The 27,966-nt window shown below is 35.1% G+C and overlaps 1 protein-coding gene across 1 annotated transcript in view; it reads right to left on the bottom strand.

The window, feature by feature from the left end:
* LOC145681757 (uncharacterized) overlaps nucleotides 1–27,966 on the bottom strand; it is a 495,093-nt gene that overhangs the window by 20,388 nt on the left and 446,739 nt on the right. The window contains exons 3-4 of the mRNA XM_081753370.1: nucleotides 23,362–23,498; nucleotides 5,487–7,822 (exon numbers count right to left, since the gene is read on the bottom strand). Coding sequence (XP_081609496.1) covers nucleotides 5,487–7,822; nucleotides 23,362–23,498 — 2,473 coding nt within the window. The remainder of the gene's footprint in view (nucleotides 1–5,486; nucleotides 7,823–23,361; nucleotides 23,499–27,966) is intronic.

Consider the following 27,966-nt stretch of genomic DNA (forward strand, 5'->3'; position numbering starts at 1 on the left):
TCTGCAAAAACGAGCATTTCTTAACCAAACCGAGAAATTAAGGAAATTCTTTACTTCCCAAACGATAATTATTTAATTTATAGTTAGTATATTTTAATTGATTTTGGTAGATGGTAAATAGAAGAGATATATTCATTTTTAGAAAACATTCGTTTTCATGAAATTTAAATTTAAGTTATTACAAACGTAACTTAGTTTTATTCATCTGTCAATGTGACTAAATAAATTCTACGTCAATATTTTCTGAAAGTTTCGACTTTGAAAAATGCTAAATTTACAAGACATAATAGGGTTCCTACTGACCTGGACAAATTATTTCAATGAATTCTCCCTGACTTTCATGACAGGTGTCGGATGACGTTCATAAGAAATAAATAACAGTGAATCTTTATATATGGGAACATTTACTCTATAGAGAAAAATGGTAATCAATTGCTCATAGGTACATTCCACTTATCTCCCATAAAAATCTTAGCAACATCCCATACTGTGATCATTTGTAGCTACCCACAAACGTCTGACAATCAATTACTCTGAAGAAACGATATTTCTTATGAATTTATTTAGCTGATAATGACTGGCTAAGGTGAAATTGGTGTACGATTAATGCTTGAAGAAATATATTTTGCAAAATTTCCTTGACTTTCCCTGATTTTTGGTATTTTCTCCTGAGCTTTCCTAACCTGCACCATTTTCCCTGACTTCCCTCACCAGTAGGAACCCTGTATAATTATGTTTAATGTTACATTGATTTTCTTAAACAAAATTTAATAAATTCTTTTATACATATAGTAGAAATCAAGTTGTCATTCCGAAAATTAATAATAAAATCACTCAGTTCGAACACTCGATCTTTTCATTTGATTCCCTGTTTGTTATTTGTTTTCCCGTATAGAGCATGAAACCTTCTCCATTAGGCTTCAATCTCGTTGAAGATCAAACTCTACCGTAGTCTGTTGAATGATCCTTTTTAAAAAAGTCATATATAATTTATTTTCTCGGAGTAACTTTTCATTTTTTTATGAATGAAAACAGTAACGTAACTTTCCTAAAATCATATTTTGCATGTTATGTATAGTATCATATCTATTACGAACATCTAAAAAATAGCTAATAACAATATGTTGCGTGCTAGTCCTTAAATTTGTATTTCGCTGAAGTGTTTAGAAAATGAGTTTTTAATACTTTTAAAAACTAAAAATTAAACATAGAAATATGTTGTGCATGTTGAGGTAATATGAGAAAGAATCTATTTTACCCTTATCACTTTCTACGAAACAATAAAAAAGTTTAACTCTGCATAAGTAGCAAAACTAATTATATATAACATGCTTGTTGTTGTTGTTTAAATAGTCATAGTACGTTCGAATTGAGTTAGTTCATTTTTAGCTCAAGCTTTGAGTGAAACTATATGATCTAAGCTCAAACACAAATATAAAATTTGAAAAGGGACTGGGTTAATATGAATCTCCCTTTTCGTGAGCTAAATACTTTTATGTTTACTGACATGAGAATCGTGAGACTAAATTTTCAGTAATCTATTATTTAATATTTGTAATGTAGACTTCATACCCATATCTATGTATAGCACTTAGAAAGTAACATAATACATTGAGTGGCATGTGTGTTATCTTATATCTGTGACACGGTAGAAGGTTCAAGAACTATGATGATATATATACACAGCGCATATAACATAAATATTCAATATTATTTTAATGCTATAAAATTTTTAAGCTTAGTTGTATACACTGCATATGATCATAATATTCAAACCTGCTATCACACAGACAGAAGATTGCACGCGTGACATTTAAAGTATTATGTTAATTTCTAAGTGCTATACATAGATATTATGGAATCCTAAAATATCTCGGAAAAAACCTTTCGTCGATACACCGCACATATATTCATCAATAGAGCTCTTCCAATTGGAAAAATGACATGTTTGAGGGTAGATTATCTTGTGTAGTGTTGTTGAATATCGACATAAACTATGTGGTTAACGTGAAAGTTTGCGTTGTGCGAGAATTATACTAACTATTAAGGACACTCAATCTAAAATATACCACCATCGACGATTTCCTCCTATTAGCGAAACGACGGTACATTCTATAATTATCTTAAAATAATTTTAACTTTTGTTAACAAAAATGTAGTGTAAGCGTAATATTCATCGAAAGATTCCTTAAGCTTAAAAGAATTTTAATAATCCATCATATATCAAAAAAGATTACATTAAGTGTAAGAGTAGAAAATTAAATTTGTGCAAAAAGTGAATAAAGTTTGACAGACATATTTTAGTACTTCTTGTTATGATATGAAATTATTGATTTTGAAGTTATATTAAATTTAACTACCGTACGCAAATAGCCACTATGTTTTGTTGTTTTCACTGTCAATTGTATAATCAACCAGTTAATTTCATAAACTGTAAAAATAGATACTGATGTATATTTATTCAAATGTATGATAAATTATTATTTATTTATTTTTCCAAGCGAGAGTGAGAATGAAAGTAATCCTACATTCTAAAAGAAACATGTTTGGCCTTTTTCTATTTTGATATTATGGATATATATTGTATAGTGAATTGTAAACTTTAAATATTGGTTGTGCTTCTGGGTTATGGGAAGCTCTGTATATCAATTCTGCATTGAATAGTTGATTAAAATTTATGTAACATTATTCATACTATCATATTCCAAATTTTGAGCTAGCTACCTATGTACACTACGTCTACTAATATGCAACATTATATCAACAGGCATTTCACATATAAACACCATTACGACACTTGAAAAAGCAGTGTTTCTGAAAGGATTTGACCCATGTAAGTAAATCGGCAATACTCATTTCAGTCAAGAATTAAAAAGAACTCTATCTATTTAAAAAAAAACAGATTGTCCGTTATAAAAATATGAAAATGGCAAAATACGATGTATGTAGTTGTGTTTGGCTACACTGCAGGTTACAATTTTCTACTCGTCAGAACTTTAGTAGAATGTATTTGTTATGACTTCATTAAATGCACTGGTGACAGTTATTAACAAGGTAATTAACTAGTGGTAGTTGTAATATTTAAACTAGTTACCAATGTTATTTTCTTTAAAAAACTATTAGTGCAAACTCAATATTTTTACTATTGATTAATAGAAAGCTTTTATTTTAGATTTTTTTTTTAGTTTTTAGGTGATAAATATGTCTTTAAAAGTGAAATTTACAATTTTCATAAAGCTTTTACTTCTGGGTTAGTGGAAACTGTTGTTTTTCAGGTTAATTTCTATCGTTCTTTATGTAAGAATTCCTGCAGTTGTATTTTCAGTTCTCTAAGCGATTGTGACGTATTTTAGCGCTGTATCTGTATTGTATTACGGTATTTTCACCTCAATATTTCACAAATTTCTTGCTCGTGGTTAATATTTTGAAGCATAATTCACAATTTTCAAATTTTCGGAAGTAAACTTATTAACTGGGTAACATATTGAATTTTCTGTATTGTTACAGAGGAAGACGAGAAGTTGTTCGAAACGTTAAATGACGAATTAGGGGGACGAATGACAAAGCTAGAAAATAATTTTAGAAAAGAAACTATAGGACATGGAAGAAATAGGAGAAGTAGGATTATAATTACCTTTTCACTTTAGAATCTTTTTTCCTAAATATTATTTCAAGATATTTTATTGTCATGTATGTTTCTAACTTACGGAAAATCTGTTGTGGTGTTCTAGCATAGAACTATGTAAAGTAAGTTGCGGAATATGACTTTCTATGCTGGTATACTTTCATTTTTTCTAAAGCTTTTATGCAACACAAATTACAGTTTGCCTTTAGGTTATGGAAAGTCTCCTGTGGCATATTTTAATATTTTCTTAGAATTGTATTTCTAACAATTCTATATTTCTAGGAATCTTTGTTGTTACCTATTTTACTGTTTTATTTAGATAATGGTTCTAGCTTATACAAAGTCAGTTTTGACCAATTTTGTTTTAGTACTTCCCTCTCCATCTCCAGTTTCTTGTGTTTTTGTCTAGTAGAGGAAACAATAGAACTAACAGTAGCAAATGATAGGCCAGCAAATTGCTAACGTTAAACCTTACGCTTTCCTTGGGTGCTTTGCAGGTTATCTGTCAACCAACTCAATTTACGAACGTAATTCCTACAAAAGAAGAAACATTTGTGAATAGGATTTGCGAGGTCGAAATTGTTGGGGAAATGACGGCGAATTGATGGCCGGCCAATATAAACTTATACTCCGCTAGGCAGAAGTATGTTTCAGTTTTACTTCTGAAATTACATATTGCCAACCATTAGCCGACCATTTATATACGTACGGTCTACCAAATTAACTTGTTGCTAGAGTAGTTCATGTTTCATCAGTTACTCCATTTAACTTCTTAGTTGTTTTTCCCACTTATGCAGAGTTTTTGGGGACAAATATATTACGTGGCTACAAAACAGAGGGGACAACAAAGTCTGCGGCGTAAAGTCTGCTCAATTCTAAAGCTACTTACACTTAGTGGGTTAAGTCTTGTGAAGTGTTACGTCATAAATGGCACTGTTGTGAATGGCATGTGCTGTTGGACGGCAATAGGAGGGAGTGTGAAGTTTGTATTTTTGTAATGTGTGTGTATGTGATTGTGTCTGTGTCTGAACGAAAACGATGAAAACATGTGAAGAATGAGAACTCACATGGATGATTTTTTTCTTTCAAGACAAAGTCTATCGTAATGGTTCTCATTCTTTACATGTCTATTGGTTAAATCAAAGTCTCAGAAGTTTTATTGAATGTGATAGGACTCACACCTTCAATTAACAATATTCACCAAATCAAACAAGAGGAAATCCTAGTATGCATACCTTGAAAGAGCGAGACATATTCAAAATGTCGGTCCAGATTATTGACACAATTTGTAATGAAATAAATGTAATAATCTGAACAATACACCGATCTCATAGTATACTATGGAAAGGGGAACAAAAATTCAAATTGTCCTACATACTAAGTAATACACTTTTATGTAAATTATTTTCGCCAATCATCCTTCTATTTGGTGAAGAAAATCAACTTGACGTGATTCTCCGATCACATCCAATGAGCCTTCTACATGTATAGTGGGTATGTATGCAGTATTGAGCATTGCTTTCTTACAAGTTACCGACGTCAGTGGCCAGCTTGGCGATTTCACGGGGGAAATGGTAATTTTTTTGTCACGAGGGACTAAAGGGGATTTGAAGGGTAATTATTAAGAAGGTATCACACTGTAGTCTCTCTATCAACATGGATGTACTCCACAGACTGTGCTTTATGTCAGGAACCCTGCTCATGCGGGTCAATGAGCAATTCTTCTGTGGGGACACGTCTCGCCTCCTGCTTCTTGCGTCGCCTTACACGGAATTTATGAATTCCAGTGATACAGATGAGCAAGAAAAGGGCGGCAGTGGCGCCTCCACCGACATAAATATAAAGCTCCGGAATAGCAAACCTGGCACAGTTCTCCTCGGATTCATCGTAGCCACTGGGGCAATTCTTCCGCCCATCGCACCAGAGGCTACCACTTATACAAGCATTGAGCTCAGGACATTTGAAAGGGCATTCAATGGTGTCATTAAGCTCAATATGGTTCTCAAGGAGAAGAGGCTTACTTCTGGAGATCTCCAACCAATTAAGAGCATGGATTCCTGATTCTCGACCTACAAACTCTACAAGAAAACTTGGAGGCCGTGGAGGCTGGAGATAATCTCCCTGGATTCCAAACCAATCATCTGAAAATACTTCAACAGCGAAGAGTTTTGAATTTGGCGCAGCAGGACATATCACTCTCTTCAATTGTGTGGGTTTCCCAGAATATAAAAGAAGGCGGTTATTCGTTGAACACCTATCCTCCGGCGTTGGTTCCGTTGGTAAAATGGTTCCCCATGTTAATAGGAACAAGCTTCTGTTGGTATGAGCCTCCACAAGCCAGGGAAGGCCCTCACAATATATATCTTGCCTCCATCTTGGTGGACTTCTAAATTCAATTTCTCCGCCTGAACCACGCAGACGTTGTCTTCTAGTACACTCCGGGACTTTAATAAACTCATATTTGGCGTTAAAATAAAAATCAGTAAAGTCTTCAGTTATGTTAAGGTAAGTAATGAAAAACCTGAGTTCTACTATCCTCGCTGCTGCCAAATAAGGAAGATTCAAAGCTGTTGTATTATCACACACGCAAAGCTTCATAATACGAATGTCTCTCCAGGGTAGTTCCCAGATTTGAACCTCGGCAACTTTACTATCGGATTCATGATGTATGCATTTGTGACGACCCGTGTGAGAATCGGCTTCCGTGTTACAAAGTCTATCTGCAAATGATGCGTTTAAGATTGTAATGCGCACTTTCTCAGCCGGTCCGGCTTCGAAACGAAATGTGCACGAGAGGTTTTGTGCTCCGCCTCGACCGTATAAGAACACATTTTTTGGTGATGAGAACACGGCGGATCTTTTTCTACCACCACCTCTAAAAACACGGCTGCACTGACCACGACGATAAGGTTCTCCTGCAATTCGAGTGTCTACAAATTCATATCTCATTTCGAATGATGTCGGGTGCAGAGCTGTACCGTCCTCCGAGTGATGTTCAACAGTCAATTTTGAACCCGAAGATACGTAACTTTCTTGTAACGAACAAGGGCGAGTAACTCGTGTAAAGTTACTGAGCTGAGCATGATCACATAATCTTGGCGGATCTGAATCACAATGGTCACCCAGGATACTGCCGTCTCCTTCTTCTTCACCAATCACCAAAGGTCCACCACCGTCCCATATTCTCACTCGCGTGGAACAGTTCGTATCAGATTTCCCAGCATCCCTTAACAACTGATGGGAGTATGATAAGAAATATAACCATACAAGGTCCCCTGGATTGCCCTTGAACCTGTATATACAAGTTGTATTTGGCGGAAGTGTGTGTCGCGGACTGACTACACGACCTGACCTCTCATCGGCAGTGCTGTTCACTATAAATTCACATTGATTTGGTTCTCTAGCATAATCTAATGATTTGGAGTCTACAAATATAACTTCAACATCAAGCTCAAAGCCACGCAAAGGGGAAGGTTCTCTAGAATGCAAAGGAATGCTGAAGGGAGACGAATGGAAGGCTACAAGCATCTCAGGACCACGAGATACTACTTTGGGAAGCCAATCACCACCACAAAATTTCACTAACACTGGATCATTAGTTGAGCTACCATCATAAAAAATTAGATGATCACGTTCACCTGTGCAGTCCTGCCAGGCTCTGAGAACACGTTCAGTCTTGTTAAGACTTGCAAGAGCGGCTCGCTTTATCTGCATTTTGTGCTCACTCTCTTGTCTTACAGTTATCATCGCATGCTTGCAAGCTGGAACAGTCTTCTGCCTTACTGTCAGGTAACAAGTAACGTTTCTTGGATACATACCCGGATAATTAGGAGATTGGAGCTTACATTGCTTGCGGTAACACTCATAAAAATTACGATCACAATAAGTATTTGGAACTGTCTCTCCGCGCTCCAGGAGTGCCCCAGGGGCACCAAATCTCACCACAGCTTCGTCTTTATTCACAAATTTATAACGGAGTTGGAACTCAAAATTTTCATTGGGGCGGGAGTGGAATAATTTTAAGGAGACGGTAACTGTAGTTGATTCACTGTAATAAACTGCATAGCCAGTGGAAGATCCGCACCATGAACCACCTGTGAATGGCTTTTTTATTTCAGAGAGTTGCATATAACCATCTGGGCATCCGTTTAACGCTGCGGATTCGTAGCGACCAACATGGAATGCATCGAAAATCAACTGAAACGAGAAAAGGGGAAGAGGAAAAAATTAATTAATGCCTTAAGTTAATTGATAACATATACATATTATACCATCTTACAAACATCAAGAAAATAATGCATTAGTACCTTTCCATCAAATATTTAGTTACACGTATATTTTGGGAAGCGTAGTGGTTAAAGAGAAATGCATTCATCTCTTGTTTTAATGGATTAAATGGAGACAATGTTGCTGATTGTATGTAATTTTTGACACTATGTCCGCAGTGATTAATATCCATAGTTACATTACAAATAAAAAAGGAATAAAACAGTATTGTGCTTTTTAATCAAATACGCTATCCAATATGGCAGTGTACCTGGTACACGGTAAATATACACTATGGTATATTCAGCTTTTCTAGATTAAAATAAGGTATCTTAGATTAAAATAAGGTATATATATATATATATATATATATATATATATATATATATATATATATATATATATATATGTGTGTGTGTGTGTGTGTGTGTGTGTCACCGTCTGTAAAAGAGTACTGTAGTAAGAAAGCCCTCCTTAGCAGGAGGGTGAGACTCTTAAGTTAGGCATCTTGTCCACAAAAGTATACACAACAGTTAAATGACAAATACTATTATTTGCAGAGAAAGGGGAAGGCTAAGTACTACCTAGATGAAAGCGAATACGTACGAATACGTACGAATACGAATACGAATACGTTATGAAAATTTACAGTAAATGATGAAAATGATTATGAAAATTTACAGTAAATTTACAGTAATTTACACTTCCGTCTTGCTGAAATATCACAATTAATTAGATAATTAATAGGGCAACACTCATTAATGAGAAGTGACAGAAGTAGATTATGCCCAGGGGTGTAGCCACGGTGAGGGGCATCGGGGTCAGGCCCCCCAAATGAGTTCTTGGCCCCCCCAAATGACCAGCTTATAAAACATCATCGTAAGATTACCTCGAGTCAGTCACTTAAAAATAGCAAAGTTTACATATGATTAATAATTTACGGTAAAATAGTATGGAAAATACTATTTTACCATACCGATCGAAAAATAGTGTGGTGTCCAGGGCCTTCGTTAAAGGGGGTATGGGTGGAGCCCAACCCAAATTCTCAATTTCTTAACAAGTTGATAAATTAAAATACCTAGTTGGCAATTTGAAGAATGCCGCTTTGTTCGTGCTGCAAATCATTATCACCTCTTTTATAGACTTGGCATAAATTTTGTGTAGCTCCCTATCTTGAAATAAATTGATATATTCGTTGAACGCTTCTTTACTTTTTGCAAGTGATCAGTGCCGGATTTACTTATAAGCTAAACAAGCTATAGCTTAGGGCCCCACTGTCTTGTGGGCCCCGAAAAACTGAAGAAAACTGTATATCCATTTCCAATCTATAAGAAAATCAATCAATAAAATAAAATTTACATATACATAGGACATAGCAACAGTGCTTCCTGTTGTGTAGGCTACTATGATGTAGGTAATGGTGCCCCTTTTGCTAGCCTGCTTCCTAAAATATCATTAGTTTATCCATTTCTTTATATAGGGTGCCTACGTTCACCTGGACACATAAAAAGCCCCATTACCTTCAACAGCTTAGGGCCCCACTAAACCTAACTCCGACTCTGCAAGTGATCACACTTCACTTTTGTTCATTTGATATTACTAAACATTTTGAAGAATCGTTAATGAAAAATCAGGAAATTGTACCGTGACAAAAGCTGAATAGAGGTGGCGTGCAAAATTAAAACAAAGACAGACAGAAGAAGCGTTTCGGTTCCAGCTAGAGCATTGGACGCAAAAGCATTTGATACAAGAGCGTATACAAGACAACACGCAGATTGTGGAGATTAATAAGAATTAATAAAATAAGAACAATGCAGTGACTGGTTAGTATAAACTTTGTACTATGTATAGTATGTAAATTTGACAAATTTAAGAGTTTTTTCCCAATAGTAAAATATCAAAGGGAAGTAGATTTTGATACCAGAGTGAATATATTGTGTAATCGTATCTGCTTTGTGTGTGAATAGAGCTTTCCCTTTGAACGAAAAGTGATCATATTAATACGGAGGAAAACATTAGATTATTTCAGTTGTTTTGCAGCAAGACTCTATTTACAGGGCTTTTCGAGTAGGGAGAATTGAACAAAATGTGTTTTGAAAATGGTATCACAGTAGATTTCTGGGGGTGTTGTTCGGTGGGGAGTGAAGCTACAATGGATGTTAAGCAGTGCCATGCCTTGGGTTGGGGCGAACGCCCCGGGTGCAGATGTAAAGGGGCACAAACTTCGGGAGGAAAATGCATGTGCGTACACATGTATAAAATGCAAGGAAGAAAGTAATTAGAAGTGCTCAAAATCAAGAAAAAGCAGGGCTTAATTTTGAAAATTTTCTACCGCTTTGCGCCAAGCATGGCGACGCTTCGCGGCTGGTCTGTCAATCTCACCCATATGTACGGGGGCACCGTCGTATACTCTCCCCCGGGCGCTGAGTTACCACTGCACGGCACTGGAGTCAAGTCTTTTCGTCGCTTCCGCTGTGAACCTAAGTGTAAGATTCCAAAAGTCACATTTTGGGGTTCAAAACAATACGTCTGCTGGGTGAAAGCATAGACTGGTGTGTATTTCACTCAAGGATGTTATAAAATAGAGGATCTACCCATGCGTATCTTCATCATATGAACTCAATGAAGCCAAAAAAAAAAAAAAAAAAAAAAAACAACCGAGCATCGTCTGAGCCGGCACGTCCGCCATTGGCTACTCTCGTGTCCGCCATGATCGTTGGCTCGAAACATTGCAATCTTAGTGGCGCGGAGTAGGCAGAGTAGGTGTGGCGAAGCTGTGACGTATGACTTCACGATTTTGTTGTATGGCAGATCCTCTATTTTATAACATCCTTGGTTTCACTTCATTTTCATACAAATGTGTTGCCTTTCCTACCTTATTTTTAATCCCGTAATTGCTTCTTTCGAAATTTAAACAAAAATTGCAATTCTTCCTTTCTTTATAGTATTTGTAAGTCAAAGCATTGCATATACTGCTGTATGTTACCTATGTAGCTCACAGGGCCACAACTATGGGGAGGAAGCGAGGCACGTGCCCCGGGAGCGTGGTTGAAGGGGCGCCTAAAAGGGAGGTTATATATTAGTGTTTTTCCTGCTGGTATTTAATATATTTCATCAGAGTGCGAAATCTTGAAATCGAAGTGGGAGGAGACGAGGACTGAAGGGTTTAAAAAAAAACTTTGCCCACTCTTATGCTTCAAAGTTTCGATATAGAAAGTTCACGTATTTGAGCATCCAGAAGTAGTAAACTATCCAAAGTTAGGTATTACGAGTATACCGCTGATCACTAGTTCATCTAATAATACGTTGATTACATATGAATTACGGTAATTACTTTGGAAACTTCTGACATTATTTCAGTGTATTACCCCCCCCCCCCCAGCAAGAATTTAGTGAGGGAATTTTATCCAAACATATTCAGTGGAGGGAATTCCCCTGTTCCCCAAGGATTTTACACCCTGTTTTTTACAATAAATTTCAATATTTCAATTCGATAATAAATAATGAATTTAATGTAGAATCAAATCTCATATTATAATATGTATTATAGTGCATTTTCCTCTTCTCTAACTACATACATTATTCATTTTGGTAGAAAATCATTCTACAAAGACATTCTCTCAGGCTTTCTCCCACTTCTCTGCCAAAGCCTTTTTCTGCACCCTACCTAACAAGATCCGCCGTTTTACCAAACGTCCTTAAAATATGAAGTAGATGAGTAAGGAGGTATTTGTGTACAGGTTAGCCTGGTCTCTCACTGAACCTCTCAATTGAATGTTTATGTAAATTATATGTCCCTATATCACAAACAGTCAATATAGCCTACCTTATTCTACATTTTTTAATGCATTTCTACAACAGATTATAGCTTTAGAGGTTCTCGTGAGGATTGGGTAACGCGGATTATCTAACCTAGCCATAAGTTGTCAAATTAGCAGTTTTGCATCGTGCATGGTGATAATGATCCTGAGTTGAGGTGTAAAATTGCACTCGAAAGCGGAACAAGGGCTGTTAAAATTCGTATCTCAGACGAGGCATGGAATGGGACGAATATGAAAATAAGATTGCTGTAATAGATTTCCACAGGGTTGATAAAAGTGAGACTTAATAAGACTTGGCAATTTTTAAAATCAAGATTTGGCAATGTCAATTTTCATCCCCCCCCCCCAATCTTGTAATGCTCGCTACGCCGCTGATGGTATCTCTTCCTTATCCGATAGGAAAGTAGTATGGTATACTTTTTTTTTTGTGACAGCTGATTACACAATTTACTGCGATTTATATTTCACAGTTTGATGACAAACGTTTTAACAAGGTACTATAAATACTACCGTAAAATATTGGTACTAAATTAATTTGTAAGTACATTATATTTTTATATGCTCTATCTAGTGTTTTATAAAACATATTTTTTATCTGTTAATAAAATAATTATATTTGTTTAGTCACGAATAATAAACAAATATTTTGTTAAGAAATCTTAAAGAAATTAAGTGAAATTTCAAAGCAAATCAATCTTATGTAGATAGGTTCTGTGTACAAAGGCTTAAACTGAAATAGTTACGCACAAAGATATAACATTTAGTCCGGGACAGTAGTTCTGGGTTAAATATAATAAAAACTATCTGGAATATAATTTATGGAGAAAAAGTAAAATAATAATAATAATAATAATAAGCTTAAAAAGCAGTGGTTTTAGTTTTCCGAAAGGAAACAAAATTTTCCGGTCTTTTTCAGGCCTCAAAAACATTAGCTGCAACACTTTTTTTTTGGCTTGGCCCCCCTTCAAAAACGACAGACCCCTCCAACATTAACCTCCTGGCTACACCCCTGATTATGCCTATCACTGACAAGATACATTCCCGAAGTGTCCCCTCGGTTTTCGTGTAAAATTGATTCAAATGCAAAGTTCTCCGCGGCCCAATGTGTATTGTACTAATTTTAGCGGCCCATATCGGTAATTTGCATATTTAGGGACCTTCATATATCCAAAATTCAATCATACACTACTATAACAAAAAGCGCTTTTAGTTTCTTTAGATGGAATTGGACATGAATGTGGGCATATGTTAAACAAATTGGATCAAGTACTGCTTCTCTGACACATGCTACGCACTCCCGCCGTCAACTTGGATCCGCCATATTGGATTTAACTTTCGGTTTTTCAAATGGGAATAGATGCAAGTGTACATCAAACTCATGCACAATTTTCAAGGAAATTCATTGTTGTAGTGAGTTTTACCTTAGCTTAGATCATTTGCAGTTAAACGTCAGGCACTTCACGAATATTGAACCAAATGGAAAGTTGTGAGGGCCCCGTGTACGTAATTTGTTGTTGACGAAATATTCTCTGAACATACATACGTACATAAAGAGACACATACGTGTATACAGAAATGATAGCCATTCACCCAAATCTGGTCGTATCTGGATTTATATTAGGCATTTTGACTGTAAGACTATACTTCCTTGTTATACTATAACAAGGAAGTAATAACAATCACTTACAGAAATGTAATGGGATTATGACATCAATGTTGTAAAGAGTTTGTTTATAGGTACAGTATTTTACCAGTTAGAATTTTTTTGATATGTCAACATCAAAAACGTAAGCATAACTTATATTACTCTGCGATGCTATTCGCGAAGTGACTGGAGGGATTTATTATACAATACCTTCCAAACGGTACAAGCTACGGTAAAATTCACTACACCAATGAATTCCCGAGAAAATGAATTTGATGTATCACTTGCACCTATATCCATTTGAAAAACCGAAAGTTGAATTCAATATGGTGAATCCAAGATGGCGGCAGGGGTGAGCAATCTGTCAGAGAATCAGTATTTGATCCTATTTGTTTAACATATGCCCACATTCATGTCCAATTCCATCTAAAGAAACTAAAAGCAATTTTTTGTTATAGTAGTGTATGATTGAATTCTGGATATATGAAGGTCCCTAAATATGCCAATTACCGATATGGGCTGCTAAAATTAGTACAATACACATTGGGCCGCGGAGAACTTTGCATTTGAATCATTTTTACACGAATCCCGAGGGGACACTTCGGGGATGTACCTTGTGAGTATCTATAACTAATGAAGGTGGAATTTGAAAGAAAAGTTTACAATAATAATATTAACTTATTGTATGTTCTCGAGGGCAACTGAGACCTTTGGAGCCCCGAAAAATTCCTGAGGAAAGGTTAGGGGAAGATAATTTAAGCCTGTAACTGTCCCGGCTTAACCGGTACGTCTGGGAGCCCTACACCAGTACGAGTATTAACGTTTCCTCGACTGGTCTAATAGCTATCGTGTGTTCCTTTGGTGCAAGTGGTCTCGGATTCGATTCCCACTGAGACATCATAAAAATTTAATTTAACAATCATTTACTTTCATTAATAATCCGTCTCTTTTCACATAAAAGGCATAATCGTAATACGTTAAACTAAAAGAAAACATTTCAAGATGTTTGTATATTCGCGACTGCGGTTTATGTCAGACTTTGCCTCCCCTAAGAAAAGTCCTATGGGAGTCCCTAATTACGAGAAAGAATCAGAAACTAACTTTACTAGGCCGATATTTGTGGATTATACGTCTGTTATAGAGGGATGAGGAGTGTACGGTAATTTTAATAGATGGAGTTGGCAACTGTGCAAACGTTCAGCCACCCACAACCTACGGTGCTAGTTGTGGGTAAACACAAATAGCGACTCGTTTGGAAAACTGGTTTCTCGAAGAAAGCTGCTCAGTTGTTCGATTTCTGTGGGCGAAACACGTAAACTCAGATCGATAGTGTGAGACCTTGACACGATTGCGCGAAGCAATCAGGTGTAAATTGCCAGGACTTCTCACCGAGGGCGCCATCTTTCTTCAGGACAACGCGCGCTCACATACAGCCCAGAAGACCACCACACTTTTGAAGCAATTTCACTGGGACATCATTGACCACACTTCCTACAGTCCGGACCTCGCTGCAAGCGACTTCAATCTGTTCCCGCATTTGAAGAAAGATCTCGGAGGCTGTCGCTTCGCTTCAGACGAGAAGGTGAAGCATTTCGTGATAACGTGTCTGAACACGCAAGGATAGGATTTTTACCAGGAGGATATATTCAAACTCATTCCACGATGCGACAAGTACCTAAACAGATATGAAGACTGTGTCAAAAAATAACCTAATGTATGTACTATCTGTTCGCTGTATTGGTTGTATGAAATAGTATATACACGTTTCACTACAGGTTTTGTAACCTTACTTTTTGATCACTCCCTCGTATAATGCTCATCCATTCAGTGTTCTACATACACTGTGTTTCTTTCTTTTATTATTAACATTTTCGTTATATTTTGTCCTCAAAAGTTTATTTTTAAACTCAATATAATTATACAGTAAAACAGCAATTATAACTAGTATGCTTCAGTGAATCATTGCATTTCCCAATTTCATTGTTTATTCAACTAGAATAATTTAAAACGGTAGAAACAGAAAAAAATTACACAATTTCAACTTAATAAATAAATAAATAAAATTTGATAGAAAGCAATTAGATATATATTTCCTCCTTTATTTAAAGAAGAAAAAGACATGAGGAAATTACTAAGAAAAAAATAACACAGAAAGAAGGAAAGACAATTATATACAAAGACAATTATTTTTACTTTTTATTTTCTCTGTTTGTTTTACAAGGACTGATGAAGCAAAAAACATAAGACAAAATGGAGAAGAAAACGCCTCCGTAAAAGGGAAAACGAAAAAAGTGAAAAAGAAAACAAAGATTGAACAAAAAGAATTATGCTAATGAGATTCCTAATTTTTCTCTTTAGAAACTTTTTTTTTAGCTGTTCCTTTATATATCTTTGAAAGTTTTTTTTTCTTTTGAAGTCACATATTTCTTCTGAACATGGCTACTCTGTTGATCTTTTAAGCATGAGGAAACGAAAGTGCAAATAGAGTAGTTTTAATTGGAGGATAATTGTAAAGGCATAGACTATATGTAATTAATTAACGTGTAAACATACCGACTACTTTGCTTTTTCACTTCCATGATTGGAATCTCAATGCCTATTTACGAAAATATTTCCAAAAAGTATTTGGTTTAATACCTAAATATAGCGGCGCTAGTAATAAGCTGTTCCAGTAATAAATAGTTCTAGCAATGCCTGCTGTATATGACGATCTAATAGGTTCCTGTAGTATTTTAATATAAATCTCAAATTTTCGCAATGACCAAGTCACCGTTGTTGAACTATAGACGAGGGTATTACCAGAAGTTTCCATCCTGATCCTGAAACCAGGACCCCCAACCACCAGAGGTAAATGCTTTACTATTGAGCCAGCGCAGGTCAGGGACATATGGACAAACAGCATAAATATATAAATGAGTTTTATTTGGTTTTGGTTTTTGTTGGCAAATTGGATGAATTTTGGTTAGGAAACTTCTTAGAAAATAACTTTCGTTGCACGAGAACTTAAAAATTACTCATTCAATCAAACATGCACTTCCTAGGAAATAACTTTCATTGCACGAGAACTTCAAAATTACTCTTTCAATTAAACATGCACTTCCTAGGAAATAACTTTCATTGCACGAGAACTTCAAAATCATTCATTCAATCAAACATGCACTTCCTAGGAAATAACTTTCATTGCACGATAACTTCAAAGTCACTCATTTAAACAAACATATACTTCTTACAAGTAAACCTTACGTTTGGGTGAATCGAGTTGCTGACTGAGACACATATGAGAAAGTAATACTAAATGTGGTCAGTATTTCAGTGAAGTTGTAGGTGCGAAGCTCCAGGGGTTTAGGAGATACAGCTACCAGAACATCACATGGAAGTACAGAATAGTCTTCATACAGTTGGAGGTAAAAGCTCTGTAAGACCTCTTGTAACGACAAAAGAGGAATAACAAATACATGGGTACATATTAGGACTAGGGGGAAGTCATATAGTAAGAATATACCTGACGGCGGCCATCTTGAAATCCGCCATTTTGAATTAAGGTTAAGTTCTTAAAATAGGAATAGGGTCATGTGATACATGATTTAAGGCTCAAATTTAATCAGAAGAACAATGGTGATGTTAATTTTGATTTACGCGCAGTTGGTAAAAAGTTACAGGGAAATTAAATATTGTTGCAGTATATGTGTTAGTCCTTTACCCCACCTTGTAAATTGTGTGTTAATGATAATAATTAAATAAAAAGCAGGTGAATAAATATTAGGTCAATGGTAAGAGTTGCCTTGATGGCGGCCATGTTCAAATCCGCCATTTTGAATCAGACAAAAGTTTTAAACAAAATGCATAACAGTGACACCTTATCAATAGCAAATTTTACCATAACTCCAACGGTATAACCATTTTGCTTTATCATTAACCAGCACAAAATTAAATGGATCGCTCCTTACGACTACTGCTTTGACGGAATTGTTAACGAAAAATGTCAAGTGTAACTCGATTGAATTTGCCAGGTGTGCTCACTGTGAGCAGAGCATTTGTGCAAGTCATGCACCCTTTTCTGAATTACATATTGATTGTACTAATTGAGGACTTTTCTGGAAGGAAGACCCAAGTTCAATTATGACTCAATTCCACTTTGGTGATTTTCCCTAAATTAGAAACTTGTTTATGCGATAACAAATGCTGGTTAATGATAAAGCAAAAATGGTTATACCGTTGGATTTATGATAAAATTTGCTATTAATAAGATGTCAATGTTATGCGTTTTGTTTAAAACTTTTGTCTGATTCAAAATGGCGGATTTGAACATGGCCGCCATTAAGGCAACTCTTGCCATAAACCTAATATTTATCCACCTGCTTTTTATTTAATTATTATCATTAACAAAATTTACAAGGTGGGGTAAAGGACTAACACACTGCTTTGACGGAATTGTTAACGATACTGCAACAATATTTAATTTCCCTGTAACTTTTTACCAATTGCGCGTAAATCAAAATTAACGTCACCATTGTTCTTCTGATTAAATTTGAGCCTTAAATCATGTATCACATGACCCTATTCCTATTTTAAGAACTTAACCTTAATTCAAAATGGCGGATTTCAAGATGGCCGCCGTCAGGTATACCCTTACTATATGACTTCCCCCTAGTCCTAATATGTACCCATATATTTGTTATTCATCTTTTGTCGTTACAAGAGGTCTTACAGAGCTTTTACCTCCAACTGTATGAAGACTATTCTGTACTTCCATATGATGTTCTGGTAGCTGTATCTCCTAAACCCCTGGAGCTTCGCACCTACAACTTCACTGAAATACTGACCACATTTAGTACTACTTTCTCATATGTGTCTCAGTCAGCAACTCGATTCACCCAAACGTAAGGTTTACTTGTTAGAAAATAACTCTCATTGTACGACAACTTTGAAGCCACTCATTCAATCAAACATAAACTTCTTAGAAAATAACCTTCATTGCACCAGAACTTAAAGTCACCCATTTAAACAAACATATACTTCTTAGAAAATAACTTTCATTGCACGAGAACTTCAAAACCACTCATTCAATCGAATATAATTATTTAATTATCTTCTCATATTGTAGTCGTAGTTATATCTCTTGCTGGCCAGGTACGAGGCGTGAACTTAAAATAAAGGCTTACTTTATCATAATTTACACTGTTATTTGTTTCGTTATTATCACTAATGTTTTATTATAATTACAATTACAATTATAATCATAAGAATCGCTGGATTCTACGGATCAGTTCTCGTAAATTCACTTCATGATTTTTTTTCATTTTCTTAACCAAAGGAATGGCTGTTTCCACAGTTGCCAAACTTTGTACAGTGATAGTAGATATCCATGGTTGTGTTTTAGAGTAAAGAAGTCGGTGGTTAGTAACGTTCTTGAGAGATGATTGCTTACAAACTGTATTTTAGGATGTGACATGTTTTTGTTGTTGTTGTTGTTGTAGGTGAATGTATTTGTATGTTTTGGAGTGTGTACAATTAATAACAGTGCCAAAACTCTGTCACTAGTATTTGTAGCTTTTGTTTTCCTTCATTTCAATCATATTTTCGATTGCTTTCCGGATATTCAGTGACAAAAAATAATTTAAAGCTAAATTTTTCAGTTTAGCACTAAGTAATGTAGTATATACACCTTAAATTAAAAATTGCATTCGCATACCAAAGTAAATCATCTGTTAAATTTAACGATCTCTATATTTAGGTCAATAGAAAAGAAGGTATTCAGTCTTGCAGCAGGGTTGCCAGTTGACTGGTATTTTTATTGATAGAGCAGAAAATAATTTTACTATTTGTGGCGGGTAAAGACTCCTTACTGCGCATATACGCGACAGGTATTTTAATTTTTGTTCGACATTAGCAAATAAAAAATCAAAATATTGATAGTAAGACATCCATGTTACTTAGAAACTTTCATTTCTTTCATCTTTTTGTCAGACTATACATTATAATTCAAGTTTAAAAGACGATTATTCTTCATGGGGGCTCAGTGGCTCAGTGGTAGAATGATTACCTAGCGTGCCTGGGGTCCTTGGTTCGATCCCAGCCAAGTCAGGTTGGGGTGGACAAGATCGTGTCCGTGGGTTTTCTCGATTTCCTCCTACATCTCATTCCACCAATTCTTCAATCATCATCCACTTGCTTTAATCATTGGCTTTCTTAGCCTAACGTCCATAAAATTTAGACGTTAAACTGAAATATTTCATTATTCATAATCTGTTTTGAATATTTTAAAGGAGTATAAAGAGTACTTTAATATTAGTGGAAATATAATAAACTTTTGAATAAGCTGAGCTGTTTCTAGTTTGTTTCTTTGTGTACATATTATTCTGATTAGTGGATTTACAATGCCTCTTTTTTCTGTTTCAAATTGTGTGTACTGAGGACGCAATTGATGAAGCTTCAGAGAGTTGGCAACCTTATTTGGTAGAGTAGTGCAGCTAAAAATATATTTGAAGTATGTTTGAGTCAGGTCTTGGAAGACAGTTAATGGGTGATATGCATAAAGATGAGTAAGTACTAGTGAGCATAATCTCACCTCTTGAAAGAGATTAATCTACAAGTAAGTTCTTACTCGTAATTCGTATGCATAAAAAAGAACGACTAGCGAATGAGATTGTTCTCACTCTGACATGCAGTTCCGTCTCATGTGAACTTGGCTCTGATGACGTTTCATACAGAAATGACTTAATGAAGGCAGGGATGTTTATTTTCTTTGCTTCTCTAAATTAGGAATTCACACGTATGGAGCGAGTGAAAACATTTTATAAAATTAAAATCAGTAGAGTTATTTATCAGCATAAAAGCACGATTTTTGTCTTCTGTTGGAGTACAGATTAAACTATGGCTACTTTCGTTTAAATATTCCAGCAATATAAACAGTGACAATCAACTTCTCAGCACTATACAGCTGCAACTCAGATTCAGATTTAAGGAGCAAATTAACATTGAACTAGCGTCAATTACCTGCTTCTGGTAAAATAAGAAAAAATAGCAATATGTTCCGTTAGTCAGTTACTTTTTACCATTATCGAAGCGGTGTTTGATATCGGTCATTTTCGATTATTTTTATATATCTTCTCCTCTCCCTCTCCCAAGCTGTGGGACTGAATTTGGATTTAAACGTCATCACAAGTGTCAATGTTTATCTCAGTAATATCGAAAACTATCGATTCGACACTAATATCGGTCATTTTTATGATTATATATATATATATCCCCTCACCATCCCACATGTGGGGAATGGCATCGCCAGTGTCACTGCTCATTTCAGCGACCCCGAAAACTATAGATTCAACACTAATATCGGTCTTTTTTCGTTCATTATTAAATATCTCCATCTCTTCCTCCCCGAAAGTTGCACTGTCAAAATGATATAAAAACCATCCCAGGTTCGAACCTCATCTATGTTGAAAATTCGGTCGAGATCGGTTCAGTGGTTCAAGAGTGATGAAGTCACAAAGACAGTTATTTTCATTTTTATTTTTAAAATACAGTGAAACCTCTCTAAAGCGGACAGCCGTGGGGAATCAAAAATTGTCCGCTATAGAGAGGTGTCCGTCTTAGAGAGGTTTCGATATTTTCTTACGTAAATTAGTAAATAAGGTGATATGTAATTACAAACTACTGAAGATAATTTATCAAACCGTTCTATGACTGTGGGCATGTCGACATCTGCGGATTCTCCACAAATCGCTTTGAAAGAAATTTTGTGTCTAATCCGAAACTTCTCTAACCACTTGTTCGAGACCTTGAAATCCAAACATTCATTTCTGTTGCTACCTCCAAATTCTTAGCTTTTAGCATCGACCCTAACACAGGAATTTTTTTTCATTCTGCACTCTACAAAAGCATTCACTTGCACACCAACTTTGTTCAAAGCAATGGGACACTATTTTCATAGTCATTTTCACACCACAACTATATTAACTTGTCTTGCTTTTATTTTATATTTATTGCTTGTGTTTTACTGATACAAAAATTTTCAGCTATGCTTCGCACACCTCAGTATTCGAAAATTCAATCAATTCGATTTTAACATTACCGTTTCTCGTGGCATTTCGAAAGCTCCCAACAACTTACACCTTAATGCTTATTCGATGCAGAATGACTTAAAAAGATTTGCGTCTACAAATAGAGGCAATAAGACAATATGCGAATACGCGGACAAAAAATACCAAACATGTCTCCTGCTTGATTCCAGCGGATCAGTAGAATGACGTGTCATCCCAAATGGCAGGCAACTGTCAATCACTTTTGATTCTAAAACAGGTTGGGTGGGAGTGGAATGCAAGCAAAGGAGGGAGTAGTGTTGTTAAACAAACACGCTTCATCTGAGTTTCTGAACAGCCAGTTGACGAGGAAAAATGTTATTACAATGCTTCCTTGGTGATACATGTATGCATTTCTGAAAATGTATTTTTTCTGTACGTTTCAACTTGTTTCTAGAGAAAGTGTCCGTAATATGGAGGTAAATAATACCTATAAGAGACAGAAAAGACTGTCCGTGTCCGTACTAGAGAGTGTCCGCTTTAGAGAGGTTTGTCAACATAGTTTTTTTCTATTACAATATTTGGGGATTACAAAATATGTCCGTTATGAGAGGTGTCCACTTTACAGAGGTGTCCGTTAGTAGAGGTTTCACTGTATATTTCACCCCTTCCCCCATAAGTTCTAACGTCAAAGTGAAATGATAGAAACTATCCCAGGCCAGAGCCTCATCTATGTTGAAAATTTGATCGAGATCGGCCGGCTGGTTCAAGAGATTAAGAGTACAAACATAGTGAGTTTTAATTGTATATATATAAACATAAACAAGGGAATACTTTCACATTTGTGATGGGTAAACAAAACACAAGTGCTAACTCATGGAACGGTGTTAGGAGTTTCCGGAGATTAAAAGAAACAGCTATCTCGGTTTTCCGAAAACGTCTAGAAGAACTGGAGTCAAAGGTTTAAAATAAGCAGAAAAAAAATTGAGAAGCTCCAAAATTATAAGAAATAGAAAAAATAACCAAGTGCAATCTTTTTCCTCATAAAAAGTTACATCTATTCACACAGAGAGAGTACTAGAGCGCATATGTTGAAATCGGAAGTAGACAGGGCGCCGGTGACCCTAAGATAGTGTTCATTATAAGTTGCTAAAGAGCAAGAAGTGGTTCCTCCTTATATCATCATTTATTTATTTATTGTATTTATTTTTAATATGTTATTTTTATTTATTGAATTTATTTATCACTGAAAGTGCAACGTGATAGGTTTTGCCATTCTAAGCACTGCGTTGTTTCTCCAGTTGTTCCAACTTCCATTATCTGCAACCAACGTACAGTACTTACGCACCTTCTCATTATTCAGAGCCAGTACATCCCAAGAAAATGGTGTGCCATTCATTGTAAATTTTGTAATTCAAACCTATATAGACCTTAATGATCATGCACATCAGAGTCTTTCCGAACTTTGTACACATTTCTCCTTGGCTCCACATCCATAAATTCAGTAATTTTGATCCAACTCTCACACACTGTGAGACAAGTGAAACAAGTACTGAGGTGGTTCACGAAATTTGTAGATTAATCTCAGCTAGTTGAGATTATACTCAACTTTCTGCATACAAATAGTGAGAAATCACAATTTGATTCAAAAGTTCCAAGCATTAGCTCAGGTGCCTGAGATTATACTCAAATGAGGTCACGTTGTCTGACATTTTATGCATACAACCTTGAGATTAATCTCAAAGTCTTGAGCAAAGAGTAAGATTTCATTTTTACGCATACCACCCAATACCCTATAGTCTGGGAATTAATCGACCAAATGAATACAGGTATAACAAATTAAGTACAGTTAATCAATACAATGTGTTAACTTGTTCGTTGTAAACTTCCTTATTTCAATTATGAATTTAATCAAAGACAAATCCGACCGTAATTATAATTATTTACCTTAATATTATATATCTCATCCTATGAATTACTTACCTGTACAAGTTCCCCATACATGTTTCCATTGGCGGTGAATGTAAGTTGACAAAGAAATGGAAGTCGATCGTCCCTTGGTTTGTGCAGCTCCAGTTCGTAAGTCTTCCCAACGTCCCCGTAGTACGTCCGGTTGCAAACTAGAAAGAACAGAACAGAAGATATTCAGCAAAATCCATAAAGTACGACTCTATAAATGGCAAAATAAACATAAGAAAACAATCAAAAAGGCTGTAATTACTCTGGTGGTATCTCCTAGATTCTAATCGTCATATGTTCCTTTTTAAATTTACAGGTACTCAATAGATGGCGTTTATTTCTTACCTATCCTCATATTTTTGGCGCACACTATCATTGTATTAAAATATGAATAAAAATAAGTATTGTCACTTTTGGCAATTTGCGTTACTTGCAAGGGCTTCGATTTTTCTGTAACTTTAGGGTGGCCCATTCAGATGTGTGTTTGGTTGCGAACAAGGGTCTAAGAAGGCATATAAGACAAATTGAATTCAAATTATGCCAAACATTGTATATTCACAAAAAATACATGTAACAACAAAATACATATTCATAACTTTAGCATTGGGGCCCCGGCCAATCGGCTCCCCCAATTCGGCGCCTTTAGATGTCCTCTCTCCTCCTCATCTTTTAGGTCCAAAATTGCATCTTCTAGTGAAAAAAAATCTTTCATATCTACTCTATCTCCTTTTACTTTAAATTTGTGTCCTAAGCTCAGAAACTCAGAAAAGCGGAGGTAATAGATAAACAAAGGGATCTTGTAAGGAAGAGGAACTTTAAAAAAAGAGGAAAAATGGGCTTAAAGAGATTGAAGAAAAGAAAAGCTATTCTTATCGATAAAGCGGACAAAGAAGATGAAGTGGTAGTAATGCAGAAAGAATGGTATGAAAGAAAATTAGATGATATTTGTGACAAGAATTATGAAATCCTAGGAGACAAGAAGATGAATAATAAGGTAATAAAGGAAGTGATGAAAGAAAGAAATAGACAAGGATTTAAGAAGTGGGTAAAACAAGAAGGCAGGATTCAGAGGATGAAAAGTTCACCGAAGAAACATAAAGAAATGTTAAATTAAGGCTAATATTGGATTGCAAGAGCAACTATCTGGAATCATTAGAAGAACAATTAAGAAAAACAGCAGAAGAGATACAGCTAGACCAAGAGAGCCACAGAGTGAGGAATACAGAAGTGGAAAAGACGTTAGAACGAATAGGGAATAAGAGAGAAAAAAATATGTTTAGTATGGATGTTAAAGCAATGTTTTCTAGTATTAAGAGAGATTATGTAACAAAAGTCAAGAGTGAAAGAGAGGAAGATAAGAGAATTGAAGAAAGCAAAAATAGTGAAAGCCTTATAGGTGTTGTGGGATAATAGCCTTTCTACAAGAGAGAACAAACTGGTAAAAATAAAAGAAGGCTTAAGCATAGGTTGAAGAGTAAGTCCAGTACTACCTGAAATAGTAGTGAATAGATGATAACAGAAGGTAATAAAAGAAGATGGAAACAAACTATTAATGTTTTGTAGATACGTAGATGACTGATTAAGAATATAGAAAGGAACAAGAAGACTACTAGAAAAGTTTATAAGGAGCAATGAAGATAAAGAGAAAGGTATAACCCTAGAAACAGAAGTAAAAAAGAACAATATGATATATTATCTAGACATGATAATAGAAAGAAAAGAGGGAAGATTGACTACAAGATGGTATAGAAAAAGAATGTGCGGCAGGTCTACTATCATAAAGGAAGTGATGTGAATAGTAGCACGAAAAGGAACTTCGTAAGGAATATGGAGAAGAGAATAGAAGAAATGAAATAGAAAGAAGACGTGGAGAAGTTTGTAACGTACCCTTTTATGGTACCTCACATTACATTGTTGTTTTCTGTTGTGTTATTTGAGTGGCCCCCGTTTGGTATAGTCGTGCCATTAGTTCAAATACACGTTTTATTTGTTTTTGCGTGTTAGCTATTAACGTTAGTTATTGAAATGTTTCTTTTCTATTAATACAAGTCACTGGATGGCAGGGTTATTCTATAACCGTGCACTATATTCACATATAACTAATATTAATCACAAATAATTTCTAACATTACATTGAATTCTTTTAAATTTTCTACGTAAAAACGTACGATGAATGTGTTAACATGGTAATATTAAAATTTTTATTATCTACATTTACTTACGACATTAATCGTAAACATTCTGCAGCCAATTAGTGATAATTTGGATTTCCACTGTCAAGTGCTGGTGCATTCTAGGTAAAACAGCCAATATGGCGCTGACCGGAGTTTTGGTAAAGAAAGGGTGGGGGTCGGTCATTGGATTATCTACACTTGATGGAACTGAGAAATTAGGTGATATACATAAATATTTTGTTCTTAGCTTGAGGAATCATTTGTGTAGTTAAATATATCATATATATTAATACTTCATTGAGTTTTAAAATTTTAGGAAATTAATTATGATAAAATGTTAGTCTTTATAATACAAAAATATTGTGTAGCCTGGGTTATGTAATGGCCAGGTATTGCATGACGCTTTCATCATGGATGATCGTCTAATATAGGCAACGCCGTCAGAGTCTCAGTAGAAAAATTCAAATTTTGTTAAGCAGAAATTTGCTTGATCAGGCCAACCTTGATAAAAATTTGTTTCTGGGAACATCTTAAATATTTGAGATTAATAATAGAGACTCTGACATCTAAATTAAGTATTAATACCTTTGGGAAAATGCGTTGCCGTATCCAACCACCTACGAATGATATAAGGAATATGTGGCAGGTGGTTTATGAGTTGTTGGTGTGATCTGCAGTGTTCCGGGTTACGCAATTCCATTTGTTGATGTAAGGGCGAAGTCCGGAGGAGTGTGGAGGACACAAACAACGCGTCATAAGGTAAAAATTTTCCTTATTTATTTGTTCTGAACTACCCAGACTGGTGACAACAGGATCTTTGATACCATTTGTGCGAAAAAAATCTAAAACTTTGGAAATTAACGACCGTTCACGAAATTTTCATCAGTATATAATAATAGCATGACAAGCATGTGTGAATAAGAACTCGTGTTGCGTCACGCATCTCATGGAATTATCGTAGTACTTCCACTAATACTATTATTAAAATTTTAGTATGCATTCGGTACAATTATAAATTTAGCTTCCGGTACAGATTTCTAATTACCTGATGTCCTGATGTAGTTTTAAAGGTTAGGTTAGTCCAATTATACTCAACTTGTCGCTTTTTCCTTGAATATATTGATCCATAGAGTAAAATGTCATGTTCGTAGTATAATCAGCAAAGTGCTAAATGTTGTAGATGTATTTTTTTTTTCATATTCATTTGTATATATATATTTCATATTCATTCATATTGATAGTCAATGTAGTGTTTGTTATGCTGTAAGAAAATGTGACCCAGTGTCATAGAAACAAATTTATAATATGCTACAAAAATATAATTTATGGAATGATACCTAAGGAGGAATAATAATAATAATAATGTAGTATATAGGAATGGAGGTGACACAAGTGGGCACATATGCAATACGTGACGGAAGTGCACGGAACATCTTTCTTCTTCATATTTTTTTATTTATTTATGACACTTTCCTGAGTCTCGAGTGAAAAATGGATGGATCAATGAATAATTATAATTAATAGCAATGTTCCATTGAAGCGTAATACTCTATGTTAACCTGCCAAAGAAGCTACTAATAATGTATCATCTATATGTTTATTTTTTTCTTTCTTCTTTGTACTGGCAAGCTATGGATATGTAAATCATGCTACAACCGTAATAATGTTTATCGGAAGTTATGTATTGATCGAATGTAAAACTGAAACAGTGCAAAGAATCAAATTTATTTTGAAACGATAATTCAAAATTTTATAACCGCCTTCTTAAGTTATAATTCGATATTTTTTTATTGAAACAATAAATGATAATTTCAATTTTAATCTATGATTCCATTTCAGAAATTCATATTAAATATCTAGATTATATGATAATAGTAACATAAATTGTAAGTTCATGTCTAACATGTGCTAGATGGCACACTTACTAAGATCTCATTGTTGGTCTACCACTTGACAAGAATCTGCGATTGCTTTTAAAATTCCGTTGCGCATGTAAATTAGAAATTGCTTTCATTCTGAATTTTTTTTATTATTTGTACTTAGTATACAAAATTGGCTTAGTTCAGTCTAAACCTTAAGGTTAATTAACTGTGCAAAATTTAGTCGATTACAAAATTGACGATCCAATCCAGGATTTTTGCTTGGTATGTTTTTACTTAATTTTATGACGTGAAATTGAACGTTACAAGTTTCACAATCTACTAGAGAAGAACTGGTATAACGAAAAGAAGATAAAGAAAAGCAGAATAGGACGTAAAGGAAAGAGAAAAGAGCAAAAGGAAGAGGAAGAGAAAATGGCACGTGATAGAGAGCATTGGAGAGTAGATAGAGATACTGAAGAACCTATTAAGAGATACATGATTGTACAATATTAAAATTTAAAATTATATCCATTTCACTTCAGCAGATGTTTCATCAGTGACAGAACGCAGCCGCAATGAAAAAACGGAAGGCG

Source organism: Thermobia domestica, chromosome 3 (assembly GCF_964235325.1).
Source record: "Thermobia domestica chromosome 3, izTheDome1.hap1.1, whole genome shotgun sequence".
Taxonomy (NCBI): domain Eukaryota; kingdom Metazoa; phylum Arthropoda; class Insecta; order Zygentoma; family Lepismatidae; genus Thermobia; species Thermobia domestica.